At 40.6% G+C, this 27,732-nt stretch overlaps 1 protein-coding gene across 5 annotated transcripts in view; it reads left to right on the top strand.

Annotated features, from left to right (window-relative positions):
• Positions 1 to 27,732, top strand: part of LOC119657546 (rhophilin-2) — a 169,219-nt gene that overhangs the window by 21,184 nt on the left and 120,303 nt on the right. For all 5 annotated transcript variants that reach the window (XM_038064496.1, XM_038064493.1, XM_038064494.1 and 2 more), the window contains exon 2: positions 123 to 337. In XM_038064496.1, coding sequence (XP_037920424.1) covers positions 290 to 337 — 48 coding nt within the window. In that variant the 5' untranslated portion in view covers positions 123 to 289. The remainder of the gene's footprint in view (positions 1 to 122; positions 338 to 27,732) is intronic.

The following is a 27,732-nucleotide window of genomic DNA, read 5'->3' on the forward strand; positions in this document are numbered from 1 at the left end:
TAATGCGGAATAATTACTGAACGATCTGAATCGCAACATTTGCCGCTTGTTTGCAGATCGAAATGCGCGACTAATCATGTGTGTTTGCAGTGAATAATGGTTTGTTGTTTTTCTCATTTCAGCGAAAAGGTGCTAAAGTGAATAATTGAAAGTTTTGTTTTTCCGAATCAAGTGAAAATCCTGCCAAAACAGAAAAAAATCCGAATATTGAAAACCGTTGAAATAGTTTGTGAAACGCATTCGTGAAATGCTCTTTAGTCAAGGTTCAATCTAAGCCTGGAGTTCTATAATGGATACCACAAAGAACAGCAAGGAAAACGGATCCCACTTCATCAGGGTAAGTAGATATGTAGATGGAAGTAAATTTTCAAGACCGGAATCGTCCACGTTTTATCTGGCGAAAGAAAGTGAAGTCAATCGAAACCAGATTCTTGGCACTCTCACTTTCGTGGATGAATCCATAAGCGATCCAAAGTGATTCTCGGGATTCCTCCGTGGAGACGAACATTCGAAATTAAATAAATCCAATTGGTAAGGTATTAAATTGCAGCACAATCACCGTACATGCATAAAATCTACATACATAAAAATTTTCCTCCGCGGCATGGGAGCCACTCTATTCGGTGAAAATTAAAGCATGTATTTAAGTGGAATTCCATAAGAAACTTTCTACTTAAGATGCAGCAATGCAAGTGAATTATGCTGATGAAGCCATTACTTTTGTTTATTCAATTAGCGTTTAATCAGTTAAATATTGAAATCTATGATATATGGAGGGGTTAATATCCATAAGCTTTCCCAGGAATTCTGAATTGCCGCAGACGGGATTAATACCCAGAATTTCTCATTCTATGGAATATTGAGAAGATTTAGTTGCAGAAGAATTGCTGCTTCATTAAGAAATAAATAGGATTTGATAGGTATGTAGAGAAACGTAACAAACCAGGATTTTATAGTGGGATTAAGTAGTGGTTAGGCAATACACATCAACGTAAAATATGTTCATTGGCACGCTAATTGTTCGGAGGTCTCACGAAATCTATAATCTCTCATAAAACACATAGAGGAAAAGATACGAGAGCTTCTAGTTGTTCTTTCTGTCAGGAAGTAAGGTTTTCTGTAAGGTGAATAGGTTTGTTAAATTAAACTACTGTTAAATTTTCACTATTGAATGCATTAAATTTAAAAAACGAGGGAAGCTAGTTCGCTCCTAAAATTGAGCACTGGCTGCTGGAATAAGGAATCAACTAATTTTTTCTTTCAGCGAAGCATTCGAAACTAGAACTTTTGCAGATGCGCCTAAATTACGAATGTAAGGCCGACCGTTTGAGGAATATATTCTCAATGACTTTGGAAATACATATATGCATATTGGCCCGGATTGCACCCAGTTGAAAACCCTGAATTGTTTTTTGGGAATGAAAGCAAGGCGTACATTTATTTTATGATGAATTAATTCTGAAATGCTTTTATAGGCACAATTTCTTGGATGCCATGTTCGAATTTATGTTTGCCCCCTGCTGTAAACTTATCTGGATCTTTCCTTCACATGGTATAGTGGAGAAAAATCCACATATCGGTCGGCAAGAAGTCTATTGAAGCAGGATGTCTCAGGGCTGCGCAAGCATTTGCGACCTAGCCGTAATAATTACCGGCAAGTTTGCGGGCACAGTATGTGACAGTATGTGTGGATGTATACATCCATAATAAAACCCATTTTGATGTATGCATGCATCGTCTGGTGGCCAAGACTGAACTTTGCTAACAGCAGGAAGCTGCTAACGCAGATTTAGAGACTTGGTTGCTTAAGTACTACTGGAGCAATGAGTACTACGCCGACTGCGGCACTTGAAGCTATCCTAAATTTACCCCCCATTCACTTGGAGGTGAAACGGAAAGCGGCCAACGACGCATATAGGCTCGATACCATTGAGGCGTGGAAAGGCGGCAATCAAACGGTCATGCGTTTATCTGGAAATTCCTTTAAAAACATCCAGTAGCCCTGATGCCGACCGATCATATGGTTTCCAGATTCGTCTTTGAAAAGACATACAGTATCGTAATTGCCGAAAGAAAAGAATCGTCGACAAGTGGCCATGAGCGTTTTCATATTACAGACCTAATAATGTTCACCGACATGTCAGTCATGGAGGATGGATCGGGCGCAGGGGTGTTCTCGGAGAATTCGATTATAGAACTGGCCGACCCCTAGGAAAAATGACGACCATATTCCAGGCGGAGATATACGCCATTTCATTGGCAGTAGGAGAATGTCTGCGACAAAAGTGGAGGGGTCGCACCATTCGAATCTGTTCCGACAGTCGGCGGCATTATCAGCACTAAATGGCAACAACATATCAAGTCAGTTGGTGTGGAGTTGTCAGCAGGTGCTGCTGAGACTTGACCGACTGAACGAAACATTCCTGATGTAGGTGCCGGGGTAGTCTAACATCGCCGGTAATGAGGAGACTGACAGACTGGCTCGCTGAGGGTCGAGATCGACAATGGTAGGGCCAGAACCAGCTCTAGGAATCCGACCGCATTTTTGTTGTCCCTTAAGAAGTGGGACATGAAAACCCTAGTAGGGCTTTTGACGAGGCACTGCTCCTTAAACTACCATATGGAAAATATTGGGGTAATGGTTTCGGATATGTGCAGCCAATGTGAGGAGGAGGAGGAGACAGCACTGCACTTTTTATGCAGCTGCCCGGCATCCTCAGATCTCAGATGAAGACACCTTGGCAAGGTTTTCTTCAATGAAGAATCTGCACACTCTCTGCCTCTGGAGAATGTTCTCAGATTCGCTAAAGCCTGCGAATACCGTAGGTGGGAAGCCATTGAATAGGCAACTTACGAGGATAGTACAATGGGCCTAACAATGGCCTGAGTGCTCGGAGCTGCGGCTCTTCCCAGTTAACTAAACTAAACTATATTTACTAAAGGATTACAGGGTAACCGCGATAAAGTTTAGCAGACTCAGCTAATAACTTGTTGGAATGATGTAGTAGTTCCGTATGAGTTGGGTTGACTCTTATCCGAGTATATTTTTCCCGCTGTGGGGATAGTATCTTAAAGAAACGTCAAATTTGGCTTCTCTGCCAACGCAAGAACTGAGGGATCTTGAAAAATCAAGTTGTATTTAACTCTTGATAGGTTGTGATGCGAAGATTCAACATGTAGTATTAATTAGGGTAGTAGCAAATGAATGACAACCTTGTCGGAGAAAAGCTGTTTGATTTGAATTGGGTAAGTATCAGTCAAGCGAGTACCTCATCCAGTAGCATAGGAGAGCGAACAGTTTCTGCAAACCCCTCAAATCGGAAAAGTTTCAAGAGAAACTAGAGCACTGCGAGAGCTGTGGTTACCTGTCAAAAGTAAGAGCTTCTGTACCATCCTTTGCCCGTTTCTAAATAGTTAGCATAGATCGCATTTATCTTCTTGGGGGCACCACACAGAAAATATCTTCTGCGAGCCTGGCTCTGGGGTACGTTATTACCTCTTGCCAGGTAAAGGTAATTTTCATACTAAAGCCTTCAAACGACAACTACTCAAACCCGAAGAATATTAGACAAATTAGCCGAACATCAATCTCGCAAAAATTTGTATAGAGACGGCTTGAATGTCATATTCGTTAAATGAAAACCAGGATACTTAACAGCATGAAAATTCCTATGAGTAGCTCTCCATTACTTGATTTGCAAGATAGAGAACGCAATTCAACTCAAAGGTGAGTAAACCCTGGGGGTGTTTGTGGGCATGGGAAGGCTGTTTCCTGCGCACTCTTCTAGGAATTTTTTAATATTGACAGAGAGCATGGTCTTAATAGTATTTTAGTTAAGTGGATCTACACTTTGCTAACACATGAATATTAGCAGAAGCAAGTTTTGATCGCTACCCGATAATCGAAGCAACAAAAGTCTACCTGAAAGGGGTGCTTTTGCCACTCCTGTGAACTACTGCCTGCTGTGTGAACTGCAAGAATTACCATTGCAAATGCATGCATATGCTGATTAGATGGTTGACTCGACTGTTGATTTGAACGTTGGAACCTTGATTGACAAATTAATAACCTATATAACGAAGAAGTTTATCAGCGACGACCGCCTGATTGTTGATAAAATCCGACTCAATAGGATGCGCTGGGCGGGTCGCTTAATTCGTATGAGGATGATGCAGCCCGAAAAGTCTTTAAGGGCAATATTTGTGGTAGAAAAAAAAGACGTGGCAGACCCTGCCTCAGCGATATCGAATGGGTGGACATCAGCGTAAAACCCATATATATGGAGATGCTTACTAAGGCAATATACCGGTTGTTGCGCCGTAGGTGATAATAAGAGGGCTTTTCACTGTACTGTGGCCTCACTACGAGGAATTGTATATTTGACTATTATCGAGATCATGTGTAAGGGATCCAGCGCAAGCCTAGATGGACTACTCAATTGGCAATCTTGGGATATATATTCAAAGCAATCAAATGATACTAGTTCATCCACTAATTCGTTAGGTGAAGATATATGAAAACTATGGATGTGAGGAGCACCGATCATTGAAAGAGATACTAGAACAATTGCATCCAGTTTTTGTAATGCTTTCTGATTCTCGGATCCCATACATCTCTTTATTAAGAGATATAAAATTACCTTCAAGGGTTGAGAACATTTGGACAGAGTAGGAATAGGATGGGTGCCAGAATATACTGATTTTTTCTATACCGTCAGTGCAAAAACAGAACAAAGTTTTGTAGTAGTAGCTTAGTCTCAAATAGAAAGGAGATGTTTCCGTTTTTTCCTTTCGTTAATATTCAACGGTCTTTCGGGATGTATTATAATATATGTGATCATGAGGGTGATAACCTGAATGATTGATGAGTGATTGGAGGATAGGCAAATCCCTATCTGGCGCCGAGTGCAATTGGGTACTACGGTCTGAATGAACAATAGCTGCTTCGAGGATATTTTTATTGAGTGAGATTCGAACCTGGGGACGGTGAGAGCGAGAGGAAGAGTAAAGTAAATAGAGGTGCATATGTCGAAATAAAGTAATGATGAGATTCGAAGACCTAAAATGTTAAATAACTCTCAATGTGCTTTAAGAGATAAATTTGTGTGGAAAATAAAGTACGCCAAAATTCAAAAGGATCATTGCAGAGGCCAGTTGTAGTTTGTTTAAGGTTCATGGTAATGTACAGCATCAAGCAACTAGCCGACTTACCTCATATTCTCAGTAAAACATGTATCAAATTTACGGGTTACATCTGGAGAATTTAGGTGGAAAAACAAACCAGTTAAAAATCGGACCGACGGGTATGGAGCGAATATGTAGAAGCAAAGTTCGCAAGATGTTTTAAGAGGCTAACAATCATTTCTATCTAGTAAGTTGAAAAAGAACTGTCGAGTCAAAGTAGGTTTTCATTACCGCTACTTTTGGGTTGCCTATCCTTTGTCGTGCATTGCGCGTCATTTCTTATAACCACGTTCTGACAGGCAAGTTACGAAAGGGTAAGGAATGTTTAAATTATGGAAGGGCTGAATGTAAATCAACGAACACATCCTAATAAGCTACGCCCAAGGAGTTTTGTAGCCAGAAGGTATCTTTGGGGCTAACTATGAGAGGCCACTTTCAATGAAAAAGTTCTGTCGGAAGGACGAATCTAAATCTAATGAAACTTATCAAAAATGAAATAAATAAAACATTGAAAATGAAAGGTAGAAAAAGACGTCAATGTGTATGGCGAAGAATGTTGCCGGATAAAAACAGGCTTTACTTTTCTAGAAGAAAAAGGAAAATTACGAAGCATTGCCAGTAAAAATCCATCGATATATCGAATGTATTCACTGCGGCGGAAGGAGGAATCAAGCAAAATTTCCGCATAGAAGAAACAATTATAAACTGTGTTTAAAGAATTGTCTTAGGTAACATTCCAGAAATACAGGCATCATACTTCGGCTCAATCTACCACGAACATATGAAAAATTGGAATTTCCAAGATGTTTCATCACTGCTGGAAAGCATGATATTTAGCATCGTAATCTGCTGTGTTAATGTTAAGGGGGTCACATTTTTTTTCTTCAAATATAGCCATGTTGGGTATCAAAGGGAAGGTCTCGATTAGTACATTCTGAAGCAAATGTTAGTTTTGGCAGTGGAAATTAGATCAGTGCCTTGAAGTGTGTTAGAACACTTTATTTAAGACCGCAATAGTACACTACAATATTAGAGTAACCTGGCAGTCAAGTCTTTTGGTTTTACTTTGCTTGCAGCACTGACGGCTGAGATAATTCTTCGTTTTGCTGGCCGACCAGTCGAAACAAACTAATGATGGGAATATTTTGCGTAGATATCATGGAAAAATATTTTCATCCTCTGATTCTACACACTTTTTTATAGCAGAATCCCTCAGTTCCAATGGATCGAATTTGATAGCTGCAGCCTCTCACCGACTCGGTTTCTGAAGTCCCTTTGAATTGGAGGAGTCACCCTTTTGTGTCCTCGTGATGACAGTTTCTACATCTCCAAATTGGGGATCGATCCTTAATTTTCGTTGGGCGTCAGCGGAAAAAAGTGTATTTTTATTAGAAATTGTGTCTTTCTCTGGTGATTTTGCAACTTCTTGATAGGCCGATTGTTGGTATCTTTTAATTACGTCGGATTTAAATATTGGGCTCGGTTGGCTAGAGTGAACACTCTTAGTGCTTGTTTTGGTGGCTTCTCGCTGGAGTTGTATGGAAGTAATTTAATTTTGTTCATTACCTTTCAACAGGATTCATTAAGAGCGTGAATCATGTTTTTAATGAAGCTGGTATCAAGCATATTCACTTTAGCTGCTCTGCTTCTTTTGCCATTAAGAAATAGAGTTCTTTATGATTCTTCTTGGTAGGGTCAGGCTTTCAAGTTTACGTTCTGTATGCTGGCGGTCTTTTCCAGTTTTCCCTTTATACGTCATTGTTGTAATATGGGAGGACCACAGGACTGAAAAGTTTGGTTAAAATCATGTTATTATTAACAAGGTTATGGTAGGTCAATCGAATTTCCTTCTTGCTCTTCCTGTTCCTTCGCCACTGATATTAGAGAGTAAACAAATGACACTGAATCAACAGCGATAATAATAATAATAATCGTTGGAGCAATAACCCATATTGGATCAGGATCTTGAAGTGTGTTAGAAAACTTCATTCAAGACCGTAACGGTACACTGTAGGATTACAGTACCCTGTAGGAGGCAATGTGGCCAGTATTGCACTCACCCGTGATTATTACCCTGATTTGGCTCAGGTACTCATTCACAGCTGAGTCGACTGGTATCCGACGTCAAATCACGATACAAATCCCACTGCCACCAGTGAGATTTGAACCGCAGCAATAACTGCAGCGAAAAAAGGTTTGAAATAAAACTTTATGAATGGGTAAATGTCTACCTTCTTCTTATCCTTTGCTTGCCTCGTACCGTAGCGAGGTCGGCTAATCTAAGCTAGGTTCGCTAGTTTTCTCCGCCATAGGCTTGGTCTGTGTGGGGAGTATTTCAAATCGACATTCAGAGTATTAAGCCACCAGTGTTTCGGCCGACCTTTGGGAGGTTTCGCAACGACCAGGATGTTTAGGCCAATCTTAGCTAGTGAGTTCCCGCCAGTGCAGATTACATGAGCATACCGCCGCAGACGCCTTTGGCGATTTCTCCATTGACACTGGCACTAGGTGTTATCCCAATGCATTCTAGATGAGTTGAACATTTCGTGTCACTGTTTTCAATTTACCATATTGAACGGTCGTATTTTCCTGTCAATCAGATGGTATTTTATACCCCTAAATAACCTAATTGACAAAATTTCCCTGGGGTCCTAGCATTTCGATCTTTAGAGCTCCATTTGTTTGATTGTTGGTACTGAATGGTAGAGTTACCGTTGAATTTTTAATATTTTTATAATTGAAGGAAAAGAGAATAAATGGAAGAGGTCTGGAAGTCTTTTGGGGGAAGAAATGTTGGGCTTGTATGGGGAGGAGGTTTTGATAATAACAATAACTTTCATAAGCGGGCCGATGATCAGCCGTTATGAAGAGTGTGGCTGTAGACATAGAGTTTAGGCAGACAATAGAAATTCCCACAGCAGCTGCTATGCTTTTTGCTGACTTCAGGCATAGCGCTGATGCAGGGAAACTTATTTTTGAGTTTTATTTCGTAAAATATCACTGTCATTGATTGCAAATACGAGAACAACTCCTCAACATCGGCCGTTGATTGCACCGAGAATCAAATGGCGACGATTTGTTGAGAAAAGCGGAGTGATCTGTCCTTCATCACGAATGTGGAAAGATCGTGCAATAAAGTTAAACAAGTCAGAAACCGGAAGCTTGGCGCTAAGTATGAAAGATTTTGTTAATTTTTTATGTAAGAATATTTCGGATGTGATCATCATGTAGTTCCATTTATACATAGCTTCAAGTATATATATGTAGAATTTACCCTATAGGCAATTCGATGTGTTAGTGACACTCTCTCAACGAAGAGTATGTGGAGTGATAGGTACTATATGCCTGGACTACCATAATGTCGTTCAGATGTTTCGGTTGAATAGTTTCTGAAAATGGCTCCTTTAAATAATTGACCGCTTTCAGGCCCCAGCGTTTCTCTTTTTTAACCACTGTTAAAACATGGCTATATTCGTTGAAAAAAAAGTTGTAACAATTCCTCCGAGGAAATGGATGAAATCAGGGAAGGTACCAGGATTTGACGATATCGCATCTGAGCTCTCGAAAGCGAATAGCTAGGACTCAACGTTGTGGCTTAGTGTGTTCTTTATTCTGGTTATTTACCAGGGTGGAATGCTATCTGACTGACAAGAAAGCACGACCGTTCAACTACGAAAAAGGAAAGGTAGTCTAGCAGAATTTTCAAATTACCGCCCGATTCAGTTGTTGTCCTATACCATGAACATTTTTGATACTTTTGACAACCGTATTTGGAACACCGTCCAAACAACCGTGAATCAAGCCGGGTTTGTCAAGAACTGCGGCACTACGGACGCAATAAACATTACTCGGTTAGTCGTGGAGAAGATCCATGATAAATATTGCCCTCCTTACATTGCACAATCTCATCTGGTACACTCTGCGGCAACACCTAGTACCAAAAGAAGTGGTGCGGTCTGTTAAACCACTCTACTACGATCCGAAAAGTAAAGTTCGAAGTGTGGTTAGTATATCGGAACCGCTTTGTGTGTCTCTGTCACAGTACATCACTATCTCGCCACTCCTCTTTGTTCCTATTATGAACACTGTCACACGGGGCTTCGAATGTCCAGCGCTGACTCCTACGAAACAAGCTTCATCGGTGTCAATAGTAGTGACTTGTCCAGAACTGAGCGATTTAATACTATTAGCCAATGGTGAACTTCGTTATGAAATTGCTTCATGCATTAGCGCAACTTGGATGAAGGGGTGTTCGGGAACAGACGTTCTTCGTGATCAAACAAACAAATGTTTCAAATCCATAATTTATCACAGTGTCGCTTGCTTTGTCCCCTGATGACAAGAATTTACTTGCCAAGATTAATTTGAACATGAAAGTTGATGGGAAATGATCAAAAGGTCGGTCGAAGCAGCGATGGCTTGATGGGCTGGATGGCAATTTGAGAGCCTCACGAGTTCATCCGGGTCAGGCCCTTGACCGAACAAAATGGCGCACCGATCAAGTCGTGCCGACTCCGTAAAGGCTGACGAAGAAGAAGAAGCTAGACGCTTCAGGTACGAAAGGTTTTGTGTATTTCTTAGTACGTAGCGCATAATATATGCATATATTATGTGAGTATCCGGGTGATAATGACATTCAAAGTCTTGAATTTGCAAAGAAGCAACAACTTTGACGTATTATCACTTTGTTAGTAATATTAGTAACTTGGTAAGATCATGCTCTATATTATAGCCTAAATCACTCCTAAATTTCATGTTGCTAGGATGAACTTAAGGGGGGTTTTGCAGCCAATTACTAAAAATTATAGTAATATACTATTATCAACTTTTTTTGACCAGTTATCGGCATGGAAGGTATTTCGGAGCACAAGCACCACCTGATTTTTTTTCAGATTTTTCGGTTTGGTAGTCTCTGAGAACGGCCCCCTTAAATATGTGTTCACATTTGCCCCGCACTCCCCACTTTTCTAACAAATGTCAAAACTAAGATTGGCTTCGAAAAATACTAACCGAGACCTTTAATTTGACACCCCACATGACTATATTTAATGGAAAAAAATGTACACCCCTCTTTTGTATGTATGGGGACCCCCACTTAAGTTCGACGTAAAAGGATGTAATTCACTGTATGCGTGCGTGAGCGTTCACAGTTCCCAACTTTCTATCAAATTTGGTGTCAATCGCTGTAACTGTCTCCGAGAAAAATGCGTGTGGCGGACAGACAGACAGACGGACAGACAAACAGTAGACACAGTAGACACACAGTAAATCGATTTTAATAAGGTTTTGTTTTACACAAAACCTTAAAAATGAGTAAAGCAAGCCATTAATAGCGGTTTCCGCTCTATGAAAACCCATGCTTTCGCTCTTGCTACTGATTGGCGAAAGAAGAAAAGCCAAATCCTATTCTCAAAGGGTTTTGGCAATTATATCTCCAACAATGTTCAGCTAGCTCGCAAACTGTTTTGATTTCATCATTTTTGACAACAATCTGTATAGCTTCTGCAGCGAGATCACCATGATTCGTTCTAATCTTTTTCAATATTCATTAGGTTGTATCTCCCAGAAGTCATGATGACGATGTTTAGGATCTAATATGTATATTAAGCGGCGAGAACCTTATCAAAATTAGTAGCTGTTACGTTTTCTGAAGAACACAACTGTAGATCGTTACATCGTTTGGTAAGCCAAATTGAGCCTTAGAAAAAAACCGACTACTAAACTAGAAACTAATTAAATAGTCCACCATTTCGTCATCAAACTTTTTTCCCGTAAGTGTTGTGTAGGCATCATTAACTGGCCTACAAGTAGCAGCATCTTTCCCATGGACCAAAAACTAACCAGTCATACGACGTCCGCCTAGAGTAATATAAAAATCCACTCGGTCATAACTGTGTTCTGTCTATTTTACGGACAGGTATTCACATTCAAATTGCCACCGTAGCTTAGAGATTTAAGATTTATTAAGACATCATTTGCATACCTACTCCCATGTGTATTATACATGAGTGACACACTTTCCGGTGAAGCCGCATTTTTGGGGATCTCGGTAGAACTTAGACGCCAGAGTGCATAAAAAAAAGTAACCGTTCCAGGGTTTTTTCTTCTACTTGCTTAGCGTCGACTCGTATCTTTTGTAGCTCTAGCGTTATATAAGTGAGTGCACCAGTCCCGTTAATGCGTATTGCAATTTCTGTGTATCTCCGTGGGTACTAACAACACCAAACGAGATTTCATCTCATCAAGATATGACGAGTGAAAGTTAACTTGTTGAGTAGTTGCTTTTTTTATTCACTTGATGTTGTCGTTAAAAATTTTTTATCCAACGTTCACAAGATTTGTTTTCTCTGATAATTAGCTGCTGTATAGATTTACTTGGAGCCATTTTTACTCCATTACGAGCTGGACTGCAGAAATATGTTGTTACAGTTTGTATGGCCTTAGCCAGCGGCAGCATTCCAGCAAAACATGGCTCTGCAACTGGAGTGGAGTTTATGGTAAGTTACCAATGGCTATTTTCCTATTCACCATAAAAAATGATAGTGTTCAATTGTTTGTGAAATTTTCAAATTGTAGGGAATTATCCGGGCATGTGGCCTGTCTGGCGCTTTCCAGTTGAGTTCTCCAACAAATTATAATATTATTAAGATCAGTACTGGAGATGTTTTTGCAACCTTGTTGCCGTAATTCCCATAATGGAAGGCAATTAAGAGACGAAAATGCTAAAAAGGTCTTTGTTTTTGCTTTTATTTCCTTTTGTTTTCGGCGTTTACAACATAACATTATCCACTTATTTGGGTAAATGCAACATGTATCGCGAAGCTATTGTTTTTAGCTACGGTTTCTTCAGGGGGGACAATGGAGTTGCAATTTTCACGGACGTATTTCGTGTGTGAGAACGCAGATTGCTTAGTAATACTGGAAGCTGCGTTTAGCCCTTCGTATTGGCAAATTAATGATGTTATTTGCGGGAGCTCATATGTTGGTATTACTCAATTTTTGTGTGGAGTAAACCACCACAGTGCCGTTTCCAACAGATCATAAAGGGTTTAAAATTTTTCCAGACGGATAATATTGTGTTTACCCAAAACTATAACTGCACAACATAAGGGATCTGAATCTGCATCTTTTGGGTGATAATTGATTAAAGATACCCAACTTAGCTTTACAACACACTAGCAGAAAGCCGGATTGAACGGTCATACACAATACTGGGAACTTCAAAGTCGGTAGTCTTGCCTTTTGGTCACTTTGTACAAATTTTCCAAGTCAGATTGTAACCGAGGAAAAAAAGATCCCCTTTTGTTTCTATTACAATTGACTTGACTTGTGAAGTGAGAAATAAGTTACGAGCGGTCTTTTCATATCAATTTACAATACAAAGTTAGCAGCATGAAACGCACTGAAATCCGTTAGTTGTGAATTAAAACATTTTGTAATTAAATAAGAAGAAAACAAGCGAATTCCTAATCCGACAATGAAAAGATTTTCATAGGAGACGCAACATCCATTGAAAACTGTGAGAAAATCGTCAGTTTTTTAAGGAATGTAAGTTTTTCTTCTCGGAATGGTTAATGCAATCATGAAATCGTAAATAAGATAGAAAGTTGATCATGGTCAACTTTAAAATATTTGAAAGTCGTTGGTAATTATTTTATGTATATCAGTTTACTAATGGAGTAAACCACTTATGAGTGTCAATCTAATTTCTTATTCTATAAAAAAAATCGAAAGCTCAGTTCTCCAAATGTTTTCTTCGTTCGCACGCTTTCACGAATCTCAGGACGTCTACTAAGGCAGACAGTCGGTAGATTCCTGGTCGAAAATAACTATTTCAAGGTATCGTTATGTGAGTTCTAAGGAAGCGGAGTTACCATTATCTTCTCCTCTTGATATTACTTATATATATCCGATACCGCCACTGTAATTTTCCACAAGGGATAACTTAGGACGCTGTGCCTCATTCAAATTCTCGAGTATGTATGTTGTGTGTGTGGGGATGGGGGCCTTTGAGCACTCAGACTGCTTCATCTAAGGAAATATCTCAGATACATTTAAGTATTACAGGATTTCAGTTGGTGGATGTGGTGCTACCGCTGGAGCAACTGAACCACACCATCACCAAAGATCTGGTTAATGCGTCCATAGGCAGGGTGTTCACATTGAAAATTTTCCGTGGTTTCTGCTTCCTCATTTCACGAGGGACACGTATTATTTTTTACAATTCCAATTCTGAACATATTTCCAGCTAGCGAATTATGGCCCATCAGAATATCCACAGAAGTTTTGCAAGTCTTCCTGCTTTTGGACAGGATAAACTTTGCAGTATGTTGGTTTGATTCTGGCAGGAAAAAATTGGTGTGTCTAGCAGTATTAAGGCTGCCATTATGGCAACCTTGTTCCCAGCTTTTGATAGCAAAATTAGCCAATGCTACTGACATTCCAATTGCTGGTTTCGGTCCCGGCATGGGGAAATTCAATTCTTTTTTGCAAAGGCATTTAATTTCCCTCTACACCACAGTAACCAGGTGCTCAGAGTAGATCCACCGTATTGAATCTAGAAATAGAGTTCAATCGGTTTGTGCATTCCTGACCGATTTTTTAAGTAATGGAAGAACACCTGAACACCCTCACTGTAGCCTATCTATCGTTAAAGATTGTAATGCGTTTGCCCTTCCTTTCAATCAGTCAGGTTGCCGTCCTTAGGATCGTATACATTTCAGCTTGAAAGATTATTGCATATTCTCCCAAGGGTATATCAGTATTCGGTATATCCCGTCACGCATCTTCTAGTTCATCCCAGTTTTCTCTGCGTTTCAGGATAACTTAATATCTTTTACCAAATAGATGTATGTGGACCCGAGAATCGGAATTCATTGCCACAACTGCATCCTTATCTCTGGGACGCAAAGTTCATCCCGTTTTCTCCGTTTTGTAAATAAGTGGTTTTATTTGGATTAACTGAAAGTCCATGCCTGAGGCATCAACTGTCAATCAAATCATCGGCACATCGTGTACACAGTTTTGAGATCCCGATAAATAGCACATCATCAGCATAAGCTTCAGCGTGTATTGACAAATTTTGCAGTTCGCATAGAAGTGAGTCGATCAGCATACTACAAGCAAGTGGACTACACCTTCTTGGGGCAGCCTTTCGTTGCCTCTGCTGTTAGGTAGCGATTGACACCCACTTCATCACACACGAATCTCTGCGTTAGCATAGCATAGGTCCACTTAATTAAACTTTCATGGACACGTTTTTGAAACGGCTTACAGTCAAACGCTCGTTCAATGTGCATGAACACTCCCATCGCGTTTTCACCTTTCAGACTTGCATCCTTTTTTTTTAAAACCAAAGAATGAAGGGCAGACTGACACGACTTTCCACGTTAACAGATAGGTTGATTTTCATTCAGTGGGTGCGATCTTAGTGTCTTCCCACGAATGTGACGTTTAACCACTCTCCCCAGAAATTTCAGCAGAGATGATGTCAGGCTAACTGTCTAAAGTTGTTTGCACTTGAATAATCATCTTTCCCTTGGTTCGGTAAGAAGGCTACCTTAGTCTTCTGCCAAGAGGGGGGCACTTCATCCAGAGCAAGACTTCTTAAAAAAATATTGCTCAGTGCTCTATATCCTCTTTGAAGTGTTCAAAGAACAGTATAGCAGCTCTCAGTTTTCAATACTTTTGGTACATGCTCTCCCGAATGGTATACTGGTATACCATCCATCCATCTGTACTGATTTCGCTCTGCACTTCATGAATGTTCCATCCGGTTTTCTAGGAGAGTCCGACATGATCCATGACTCATCCTCTCTAAGGGCTCTACACAGCCTTGTAGTCACTCCTGCTTTCCAGTTCCTCACAGTATATTCTAAAAGTGTCTTAGAACTTAATGAGCCTCTTGTATTTACGCTGTGAGTAACGGAAGTTTAACCAGTTTTCATTTTTATTTCTTTTACAAGCAGGATTCAGAAGTCGTCTGGTTGATTCCCGGATTTTTCACAGGAACCGTTTTACCGGTTTTGCCTCGGGAAATAGGAAAACCCTGTTCATGGCACTATCTATCGTGAAAGGAGTCCTTAGTCGGCTAGGGAGCTGCACTTTATTGCCGTGAAGTTCATTGAACACTGATTTGTCGCCTGCAATAGTGAGACTTCGCCACCCTGTAACCAACTCTTCTTTGAAGTGTAGATTCTGAGGTCAATTACATCATTTCTTCTTGGCTCCACGAACGCGAACGGGAACGTGGGTTCGCGACCTACGTTCGGTTTTCCCTTTTCTATTAGATTTGCTGCTTTCCCAACAAATACGTTGATTGTGCGCATCAGCAGCAACTATGATGATTTTACTCTCAATATTAATCTGGTATTATAAGATGTCTTTAACTAGATCCTGGGAACAGAATTTGGTCAGCATAGTTGCTTCTAATGATTTTGACATCAAGACCTATCATAGCCCCTTTAACTGACCCAATCCTGTGTAGGCGGTATGTGAGCGGGTTAGCGGAGATTCACTCGATTTAAACACTCAAATCGTAGCACAACTTACCACGACTTAGCTCAGGACTCACCCGCTTGAGGGCGTAGCTTGACGGTATCAGGATGGCGGCGAACAACCGGACTCATGATAGGCTATACCCAGCTGCCGACCGCACCGGTCAATTTTAATAGAATTTGGAATACTCCAGTCGTTGTTACCTTAATGTCAATTTGGTTCTTTCTGTTTAATGTTTTAATTGTATTTCATGATAGCAAATATAGAATAAAGCCGCAAATTTTAGCGTTACTTGTAGCTGTGAGTTCAGATTGATCAGTTACAAATTGGGAATCAGAGTGCTGATGTCCCCAAAATGTCACAGATTTTTTTTAAATCGAACCCATGGCTCCTATATCCGAAAAACATAGGGGTAGTCCTGCAGCTTTGTCAGCCTCGCTGCAAACAGAAAGGAGGAGGCTTTGGAAAGCTGCAGGTTAATTTGACCAACCATTATGTGTTTCGCTATAAGCTCAGTCTAATATGTATTTGAAAATATTTAGAAGCGTATACCATGTTCGGTGGGTAACCAGCGTTCTCTCACACCTTATTGGCATAGACCGGGTCTGATTAATAATTGAATTATCTGAGAATTGGCGCATTTGTAGGTGCAGCACTGCTCATATCCTCATCCATAAAAGATTTTATGTCTTCCCTCAGAGTATTGTTCTGTTTTTTACCTAACACCTTCTCTGGTTTGAGGTGTCAAGTTTGTATAGATCCGATCCCATAAACCGGTATCAAACCAGTTCCATTAACGTCATTGGCTTCTCTTTCTTCTGCTTGTTCCGGTAAAGGTGTAGGGGAAGTCATTGACTGGTATGATTTACTATGTTGTCCCTTCATCAGTGCAATCCGTCCATACGGGGCTTCCGCCACTGTATGCACTATCCTCCGCCCACAGGGCTATGTTGGGGAACCGCACCGCTGCAATTTGGTTTATTTTGTATGAGTCGAAGACTACTATTCTTCATCGCCCTCAAAATGAAGATGATGCTCCGCAATTTCCTGATATAATTAAATTTAAGTTAATTCAGGAAAAAGTCGAGCCAAATATGTGGTGACTGTCCTTGAGCATGTTCAGACTTCTTTAGTCTAATTCGAAACCCTCCACGTTGGCTGGATTTACCCTGCTGCTGCTGCATCTAGTGTAGTTTCCAAGGGGATCACACGTGTGTCCCCATTTTCTGTCGAAAATTTTGCACTTGGTGGTGCAGCCACATTCATGTTCCAACGAACTTCACCTTCTTCCGCAGTGCCTTCCTCTGCCGTTGGCATATTCACATTATAAATAAGCTTTCCATTGAGTTAGATTCGAAGTCTATGACTTCTTACCACTTGGAGAGTTCAAATCCAAAGCTTCCGTAGTCATGTTGTGCACACCATCAGGGTAATAGTAAACTACTACAGGCTCTCCCAATACGACAAGGTGGTGGCCGAGGTGGAGAGAGTCTTTAACCATCTTAATAGCGCTTTCATGTTTCCTTCAGGTCCTATTATAGATACATATTTTCGTCTGCTGATATGAGTTCAAATTTCTCCATTTGACCGCATGTACCTCTGCATGTTCACCACTCATAGTTGGCATAACAGCGGATAGCTTAACGCCAAAACTTGGTGGCTTTCGTGCCATCATTATTGAACTAGACTCTTGGTAAGCCAATCTGTCAGTCTTTTCATCACTGGCCATGTTGGAGTGTTTCAGGAAAGCTTCCTTAAGTCCATTGAGTTTAGACAACAGCTATGGGTAACTTCTATGGATCTATGGAACTCTTTGATGTTTGCCTTGGTAACATATTTTCAAGTGAACGCATGATCGTTTAATTGGCCGGCTTTATACATGCCAATGATGTTTGAGTTTCAAGTGAATAGGCCTTAGATTTAGGATAGTGCAGCTGATGCTGTGGTTCTCATCGCTGCATTCGAACCTTTGGAGCTGTTATAGCCGCTTCCTGCAGTTAGGTAGGGTTAGCCTCGATTACCAGACGATACACACCTCCGTGAAAGAGGGCTTTATTATGGATGTGCACATTAAGTGAGCATAATATCAGTTTGTAGAACTTTTGATGCTGTTCGTTGAAATGGTTTAAATTTGGACTCGAGATGCAATATTGTATACTTGATTATTCGCGTAGGCCGGATTTCCACCTTTGCAAAAGTGGGTGGCGTGTGGCTACTGCTACTAATGTTTCTAGTGAAAATGACTAGTCTAGTTTTCATACCGTCCACCGGAAGTTCGTTTGGGAGGTATTACTTGCGAATTTCACAGGGGGTTTCACTTATGAGGTGATACGTACCACGGCTAGATAATCTGCAAATGCTTTCTCATTCTCTAGACGCTAAAAGTAGGTGTCCATTATCACTTGCAACAGAAGACTTTTCCTTCCACTCCAGCATGTGAAGAATTGTTTAACAATAGGGTTGATTCCATGCTGCCTTCCCATGTTGCAAGTTGCTGCGAGCAAGGGGTAAGGTTGTAGACACCTTTTAAAGTCGTATTTCTCTTCGGATGTTGCATTCTCAATTTTTACTGAAAGCTCTAGATTGCTGTCTCGGTGGATTTGCCTTTCAGATTGCGTATGTCTGAGGGGGTGGAGCATCTTGTTTCAACATTGTCGCATTGGTCTTGCTGCTGTGAGCTAATCACTTGCACAGCGTTACGCGTCTGACCACGCGGATTAAGGAGTTAACAGGAAATAATAACCATTAAATTTAGAGAACAAACGATTTGTCAGCGAAAAATCATCAATCCTGAATTAAGACGGACTTACCACGATTGTCACAAACCGATCGCGACGGCCCTGACGAGTGGTGCTTCACAACAGGACTGCCAATTGAACTGGTATCAACTACGTACCGACAATCTGCAACATCATAAGGTCAAGTTTTTATATGTGAGCATTTGTTAAAAAAGTTCACCAATGATAAAGGTGCCTAAATTTTCGTTCACACCCTAAACAAACATGAAATCTTCGCTCAAAGCTTAAACAGACATGTTTGGCCGATTAGTCGTATCATTTTCAATTCTATCACCGATCGCCTGAACAGTAGACTTCATACATAAGAGATGGAAATCCGCCGGAAGTTATACGATTTGCCCTCCAGCGGGCTGCCGTGGACAACTCGATTTGCGTTAGAGGTAAGAGCACCTTTGAGGACGGCGCAATCCTAATCAATATTCTTCGGGGAGTTATTTGAAATATTGACGCGGAGCCAAATATTTCTCCCTCTGTTGAGGGAGAGGGGGGGGGGGGCCACGAAAACTAATTGTGTAGGGGGGTCGAAACATCCTACCCGTGCCAGTAGATGTGGACGTAATGCACAAGAGAAAGCAAACTATCAAGTGATGTTCTTGGACGACATCTACGTCTGCGCCTCTCTTGTTTCATACATTCAGTAAACTCCTGAATTTACTACTGATCGTGATGTTTGTCGACCGGACCAAATGTACGCCGTCAATTAGTTGAAAAGGAGTTGACCATTTCGCAGGCTCGACTCTCGAACAGTGTACTTCCAATGATGAGGAGATAGAAGCTACAGAAATCCATAAACCTTTCATCGTTATTATTACGCCACCAAAACTGTATTTTCCCATCATATGTGCGAGCAATGCGTAATCAGAACCCATCCTCGCATTTAGATCATCTACAAAGATCACAATTTCACTCTTAGGAAGCCTCGCCAGGACCGTAATTGTTCATAGAAAGTTTTATTCTTTTTCATATTTGAAGTCACCGTTGGTGTGTAGCAGAATCGTGCGTGAACAGGAAATTTGCTGATAAATAATGTCGGCTTACAAAGGCATACATGAAGGCATACCTCACAGCTTCCAGTAGGCTTGCTGGAGTAAAATAAGAAGTGAAAGAGAGAGAGAGAGATTTGAAATAATTAAAACTTCCTTTTGCTTTTCCCCAGTATTATTTATTATTTTTGCAAAATTCGATATTTCGGGAACCACTTATTCCTTTCATCAGTGCCACAGGTCTGATTCAGTATCAGGGACTCCTAATATTAAAGGAACAAATCAATTAAGAAATTTAGATCTTTCCTTTTTACTACATTCTTGGCTAGTACTGTGAGAAATTATTCCGAATCCTGGAAAAATGAAAATGTCGACTTCTGGATGACAAAAGAATTAAAATATATATTGGTATAGGATTGAGTCTCCTCCTCCTGCTGGGTCAAAGAAGGAGTATGGTTCCGGTCAGTTAGTAACATAGCACCAGGAAGGACAGGAAGTGAAAAAAGGAGTAAAACTGCTGCAATGACAACATCAAAGAAATAAACTTATTCGATCGAGAATTCCAACATCTCACCTGCTTCATTCGAAAGTATCAAGGTGTATAAAGTGAAAAGAAAAGGAAGAGTCTTTCTTCGCAGACTAAAATTTTCTTTATTAAAACACAGAAATGATCAGTCGTATCCTCAGAAGGAATAAAACACTGAACAAGCGAACTATTGATTCAAGAAATACTATTTGTTTTAATAAAAAAAATTGGAGCAGGTCAAGGAATATCCTTTTTATTCACTTAAAGGACTGGCCATCAAAAGTGTTTCAAAAAGGGCTAATTTAAACTCTGTTTAGTTAAAACCTTTATTGAAGTTAGATCATGCGAACATTCTGGGGAGCCTCGATTCTGTCGTCGAAGAATATTTGTACATTCCAAGATCGAACCGTAAATCGTCGACGAAAGCAAAAGTTCATAGTTGAAAAATCGGGTCGCTTCCGAGACTTGGCATTCGTTTTTGAAGATCCGAGATTTTTAGGTTTGCATTCCACAAATCTCTATCCCTTTTAGTCACCTTTTACTACAAGCAAACAATACTTTTAGTGAAATCTCAACTACGCGTAGGAGAGTTACTTCCTCAGCGAGGGCTCATCTTTCCAGGTTAATATGAAGGTATCAGAAGTTTAACGTGAGAATCTGCTGTGCAGGCATAATTTCACGGTTGTTTTCAGACACGGATTGATTTGCAGAACGCAATCAAATCTCCGCTGTGACTGACATAGTGGTACCGGTTTATATTGAGTGGGGGCTCAGCATGAATACCACTGGACGCAAGGCACACCTCTGTCGCATCTAAGGGTTACGGCGCCCGAGATATACAGCGAAATCCCATGCTTAAGCCCACAAGGAACTCTGCTCGTGATGAGGACGCAACCATTATCATCATGCAACAATCAGGTGTGCACCGCAGATAATCAGGCCGATAACAAATCTCCAAGGAATTCTCTTAGAATATATTATATATATGGTTTCATGGTTCCATGGTATTAGATAACCTCCGGTGAGGCTTCTGGCGCTTCAGACTTCGGACTGATCGCCATCTTCGAGAACATGGGAACCTCAAGTTTAGTAGTAAATGCTATTAGTTTGAATGAAGTTTACGGTAGCTACACCTTGAAACGCCTGGTTGTTATATGGCCATTCAGACTAAGACGATTCTTCCGCCTTCATCTCAAAAACGGGTTTGGGATGGTTGGGTTATGACGGTTGACGGTTGACGTTATTCTTTAGGTCACCATCGATCTCCGGAGCCGTATCCGCACATAGAGTTTGCTGTACCAATTAAAATTATTCATAGGTAAGCGCTAGACAGTTCTTTCAAGTATCCGGACATAGATCCTGAGAAACTAAGAAAAGCTTCCTCAACAACTGTAATGGTAAAGTCTGCTCGGTGTGCCGCTTGCAAATATATTTAACAGGAAAAAGATTCAGTTAAGATTACGGGGTATTTAAGCAATTATCGATTTCAAATATGTCTCTGTCGACATACCTTGGAACAGTGAACCTCCCCTATTTATACCCGCACATAAGTGCTTTGAATTTTATGCTCCATCGCTGCCAATACTCCATATCCATAGTAGTTCAGGTATTATGTAGTAGGCTATCGACATTCAATCCGTGACTTCCATCCATTAGTCGCATCAGTTACAACGGAAGTAAACAATGTAATGCCATCGCAGTTTCCTGCCTCAACTCGGGGTGCATTCAACCGGCGGATACGTGATACCACTATCAACCAATTGCCGCATCGTATGTGGCCACAAAAGGCTTAGAATCTGTACAAGGCCACTAACCACATGACTAAGCCTTCTGCATGGAAAAGATACTTTGTAGGAAACACTTGTTTCAGGTACATGTGCGCATATTTGTACGTTCCTACATACAAAACTACGTAATTGCTGATACCGGTTAGTTGCTTCTGCTTTAAATCTGTTTCCGCTTGTTTGCACCCGCAACAAAAAAAATTAAAATGAATTAAGGTGGAATAGAGTGGATGGAATTACGAATTAGCGTCGCTTGTGAATATTTTAAACATTTCGGGGAAATCTGTTGTAAGTTAATTTGGGACCTTGACAGCGTGATCTACCTTGCGTAACTTCAAAGCAGTAAATATGAAAAACTGCGATAGGAACTTTGAACTTTGGTGTTATCCAAGATCAGTTGTAAAACCATATTTCATACTTCGACCTTGCTGTTGCCTAAAAGAAAATTATCAGCCCCTGGTGGAGTGCAAGCCGACACAAAAAGATCTTGGAATCCTAGCTGTATCTCAACTTGATGGTGTCGAGCTGCAGGTGTTCTTAATTCGAAATCGTATCATCTCCATCTGAGAAACAATCTATTTCAAAGCATGAATGTGAAAAATCGTTCCGAACGCTTTTTTCGCACTCCCGAAAATTCCTGTGGGCCAGGTAACTGCGTTATAATGAAACAGCTTCCCAAATTCTGCCGATTCATGAATGAAAACGGAAAATGCCCAAGCATAGTACGCAAGGCCATTGAGTTTTAATCAAAACCAGAATTGAAAATGACTTGGCTCTTCCAACAAAACCCATCGGTAAAGTTAGCATTCTACTTCTACTCATTGGGCCGCCATTCCACCTGAATATCGAACAAGAACCCACTGATTTTTTCTGACTTTTTTATTAATTAACCTTTTGAAGAAGATAGATGAGAAAATAAATTAGTAGCGCCGAGGGCTATCGTTTGTAAGGTGGAAGAATTGAACTTAACTACCTGTCCGGGCAGAGCCGCATGAAACACTCCGTATTGGATTCCTAAAGTTTATTGTTGTGCACACAATAACATGCCGCGCTCATGTCATACCCCAACCTTATAATGAACCAGGAAGAACGTTTCTGTTCAAAGAACTCCTATAATTAAGAAGAGTTGATTGGAAGAGTCTTCAGGACTTTTTTCAATTGAACCTGGGATAATAATAGGTATCTGCACTTTTTGGTAGCCTTGCGTGATACAAGCGATTTCAGTGGTGATTCAACACTCAAACATTCTTTTCATTATTTTACCGTTTTCAATGTCATTTATGACTCGATTTTGATATGAGGTTGACACGTGAAAATGATAGCCTTCCAATATGCGTTGGACATCTCAGTACAGAGCCCCAGGCAACCACTAAAGATATTCTCATTTTCTGAACATGCAGCGCTTTCTAAAAGTGAGAATGTTCTCCGCAGAGCAAATATCGCTAAAAACCTCTATTTGTTCCATAAAAAACGTGTAGGTTGTGTACTTTTACCAATTTTGCCAATTACATTATGAAATAAGATACAACTTGAATAGAAATACTATCTTTAATGGGGCTCCCGCATCCGACTAATCTCGAGCGTAAACTAGAAAGGTTCTCCATAAGATGGTATTATTTATGTACTTTCTTCACATCTTAAGACGTCCGAAGTTAACTACTTACAATTTTCCAATCAGAGTAGATACAAGATACAGACAATTGATGAATGGAGGGATTACACAGTACTTGCCTGAAAATTCGGTGTAGCGGAGCGATAATGAAGCGTAAATAGTTCGAAAGTTTTTATTCACTTATCTGATCTAGTTCGCACGTTTGGATGTTAGTAAACGGGAATTCTGGAACGCTTCTTTTAATTTCCAGTATTCAAGTATTATTTTACAGTGCTGGACACCTGTTCGCTGGCTTTCTAAAAAAATTCACTATAACTATCTACGCTTTATGAGGGCATATAGATACTGGACGGCATTAGAGGAAATGTTTATTGTTGAAATTCCAAGTTCCATAGGAAGAGGAATTCTGCTACGGTTTTCTAAAACTTCAATATTACACAAGACACGCCCGCCTTCAGTCCGCGACACCTGGGCTAGTATAGACAACTAAATTAAAAAAATCTCCGTTCCTCTACTCTCCCCGATCTGGCTACCACTTAAGTATAATTTAGATATGTAAGATTGATGGGTTTAAAAGGAGGAGGGCTCCGCATATATGCCAAATGGCGGAACAATTTTTTTTTTACAGAATGTGGTCATGTAGGGTATAAAATGAAAGGGCTCATTGGCATTAGGTGAAAGCAGGGGAGTAAGGATTTAAAATACGTGCCTCGAAAAGTGAAACAGGTTTCGTTCACAGAGCCAATTCAACCAAAAAATCTATGCAAAAGCTAATCCTCACGTTACGTTATCTGCTCAAATAAAGTAAATAAACGAAAACCTACCTTAAGTTTATTCCTGAAGTACATTTGGCATCAGTATAAGTAATAATATTAGACATAATTCTGAAAAGTTTGAAGGAAATCCAACCATTATTCACAAAGTTATAGAGGATCAAAGTTGGTATGATTGGTTTCTCGAATGTACGCATGCTTCTCGACAACAGTAACGAGGGTTTGTACTCTGGAAAGGTATCGGGTTGCTTCTAACGGCTACCGCAAGGCGCGCTCTCGCCACCTGGGAGCCCGTTTCCGACAGCATTCTAACTGAAAGATTCCTGTGCAGGTTAAGGACCATACAACTGAACAACGCTATGCCTCAACGGAGACTTCCGATATATAATAGTATAGAAGGATGCTTTCTACGAGTAGCTACACGCAGTTCAGGGGAGGCTTCCTAAAGGTAACATTGTGATCGTGATGGGCGATCTGACTGCCAATTTGGGCTCTGAGAATACCTTGCTCAGACATGTTATGTGGAAATGCGGTCTTGGCCACCTTAACAATAACAACTTTGAATGCTTTCTGATTTGTGGCACATTATTCAAACACACAGCCTGCCATAAGGTCAGTTGAGTTTCAACTGGTCAACACCGTAAGAGCAGTCAGATAGACCACTTCGCGATCAGCGGTAGATTTAGGAGGTGTTCCCTGGATGTGCGTAACAAGAGAGGCGCTGACGTCGGCCTCGTTTATGTTCACTTGCGTGTTGCGCCTCGTGAGTTTGGAGGACTGTCCTGTGAAGAACGTTAATGGACGACATCTCATCCAGGATGATTAAGAACAGAAGACTTGGAAGAAGCACTTCATCATTTTTCTCAACCGTATCACATCCAGTGGAGTTCTTCGAAAGCGAAGTCCGATAGGGTTATATTTTGTCACCGATATTATTTCTTCTTGGTATCGGCGACGTTCTCTATGCTACCTTATGCGGTGAACATGGAGGACTTCACTGAACTATGACATCTTTCCTCAACTACCTCGACAACGCCGATGGCCAAATCTCCGAATTTGGACAGAGAGGCAAGTAGAGTTGGACTAAAAATAATCAGAACTTTAGCTACTAGCTCCCGAAATACGAATATACGAGGAATCAAAATATATTGTAGTAGGAAAAGCTACATAGTTTTATTTATATTATATATTTTGTTAAATGACTATTGGCTATTATACCAGAAAGATATAAGAGCATTCCCGCAACGCGAGAAAGTTCTAGGTTCTAGGTACTTGCAAGTTCATTTGACCAAATTTAATATTTTTTCACAAAAGTATGGTCTTGTATGTTATTTGAAAGAAACGATTAGTAAGAAGTATGCCGCGGTCAGCTTGGATCTCATTTATGCCATCAGGTTTCACTCATCCTCGCTATTCCAAAGAAATCGATCTCCTTATGATCGACTTCCCTGAAAATTAGGACCGTTGATGGTGCAGCAGTTCCTATCTGCTTATTTAAAAGGGGTCGGTGAAACGCTTTCCCGCCCCCTTCTATTAGAGTGTTAGGAGTAGGTTCTAAAAGATAGAATATAGCCTGTAGTCACTTCACTACTGCGAGCACCATATAGGGGAATGCAAACGTATGAAGAAGCGCATTCAAGTTACGTCAAGCGGGAAACTCTGAGTTATCCGCCGTTTGAGTGTAATTCGCTCCGTCGAGGCCAGACTTTTGGACAACTGATATAGTCTACCTTGCTTCGTTTCGTGTTCATGATAGTGAATTTAGGCTGGCGGGTAAAGCTTATCGTTGGGATTGCCTGCTGGTTTGATTACTAAACTTTTGCACAGTCTCTAACAATTTTTCCACAGGCACTTCGGCAGAATGGTAACATTGGATATTTGGCTATTCCTTCTATATCAGCTTCGTGGTACTATTACTAAGGGAGGGTCCAGCTCAATTGAAAACACGCTCGTTGATTTGTTGACTTTCCTACACGGCTGTAGTAACCCTTTCTGGCTACCTGCGCTGTACGCACGAAGTGTAGGTTTTCCATTGAAGTGGATTCCCCCTAAAAGAATATGAATGCGTTGGAGTTAAAATCTGCGTCAAGTCGAGTAGATTCCAAGTTTGTGACTTTCCACCATTTGAAGAGTCAATATCCGTAACTTTCATATTTCTTGGTGATCGATATGAATATAATACTCACTAATATGTCAAGAAACTCACCGTAGTTAATGCGCCTTACCCTCGGAAAATATTTGAGTTCTGGATATTAATGGGTACCACGTCCAATTCTACGAATGTTTCGTCTTTGAAATTTATCATCTCTTGCAAGAGCCTCCGTATTAAAACCGTCGGCTACGATTTTTTAAGTACATCTTCTCAAGTTCACTTCTAGATGTGGATTAGAGAGCATCGAGTTCTTTCTAAATGCGCTTTCCGTTGAATTCAGCCCCACCCGCTTCTCTATTTTTGCCTTTCGTGGTAGTTGTCGGTCAATGACGATAACTCCCTGATGTTCTTTCCCCGGAATCTCTTAAGGACTCTACCAATCATGACTGAATTAGGTACTTACATCACGGCCCGACGATCTTGCCAGATTGTTGATGATCTTGAATAATAAATTGCTTTTAACATGTAAATTTTAGTGACCAAAATCTGCTTTTTTTCTCGTTATGTTTATCTCATTACTTGGAGCTAGCCCCTCCGCTGTTTCTGTTTAGGGTGCCTTAAAGTCGACAAAGCCCTTCCACCAATCACCGATTGAGCTCAATTTTCGCCATGAGAAGTAGTACCCGAATATAATGTGCAGCACAATTCAATTTGTCAGCACTTCTCAGCATATTTCTGAGGATGTTATGAATTGCATCTGACCCTCCAAAAGAAAAAAAGTATAATAGGCGCCACCACGACATTGCAGAGCACGCAATCAGGGGATCGTTCCTTATCGATGTTGCGCAGGTAAAACTGAAAACTGTTATAGCCGCTTAGAAGGTGATTACGGGAATTCCGTCAATCACGGATGGATTAGTGATTGCCCCAGTGGTTCAACTCACACTGTCCTGGCTCCGAATAGACTGGTTTCTAATATACGCAACAGCTACCACATTGGGAGAGCCAGGTTCACATCACCACCGTCGTCGTCAACAGGGAATTGAGGATGGCCTCTGGAACTCCCAGTGGGTCTTGATATGTACTGGTCACCCAGGATTCAGTCTTCATCGAAAAACTCCTTCAAGGCTATTCCTAGGATGCAGGTACAATGCTATCGAGGGGATTAGGGCTACTTGTTCGTGAACCTCAGGGTTGTTACTCCCCAAATCGTGAGCGGTTCGTTAAGGATGGCAAACGATCTCTCGGGGGTTCATAGAATGCATTTTCAAATTTGTCAGGAATTCAGTATTTTTTCCTTCCAGGAAATTGAAGAATTTTGATATGCATTTAGTACTTTTTTGCACTTTGTGACATGTCCCCTATTTAGACTTTTGTGAAGTGTAGAGCTTGTCTACAGTCTTTCCTAATGCTATTTTTATCTTACCTTGTTTTGAAAGAGACTGCGCTTCAGTTTTATTATCATCATACTTAATCATCATCA

The sequence above is a fragment of the Hermetia illucens genome, chromosome 5 (genome assembly GCF_905115235.1).
Source record: "Hermetia illucens chromosome 5, iHerIll2.2.curated.20191125, whole genome shotgun sequence".
Classification (NCBI taxonomy): domain Eukaryota; kingdom Metazoa; phylum Arthropoda; class Insecta; order Diptera; family Stratiomyidae; genus Hermetia; species Hermetia illucens.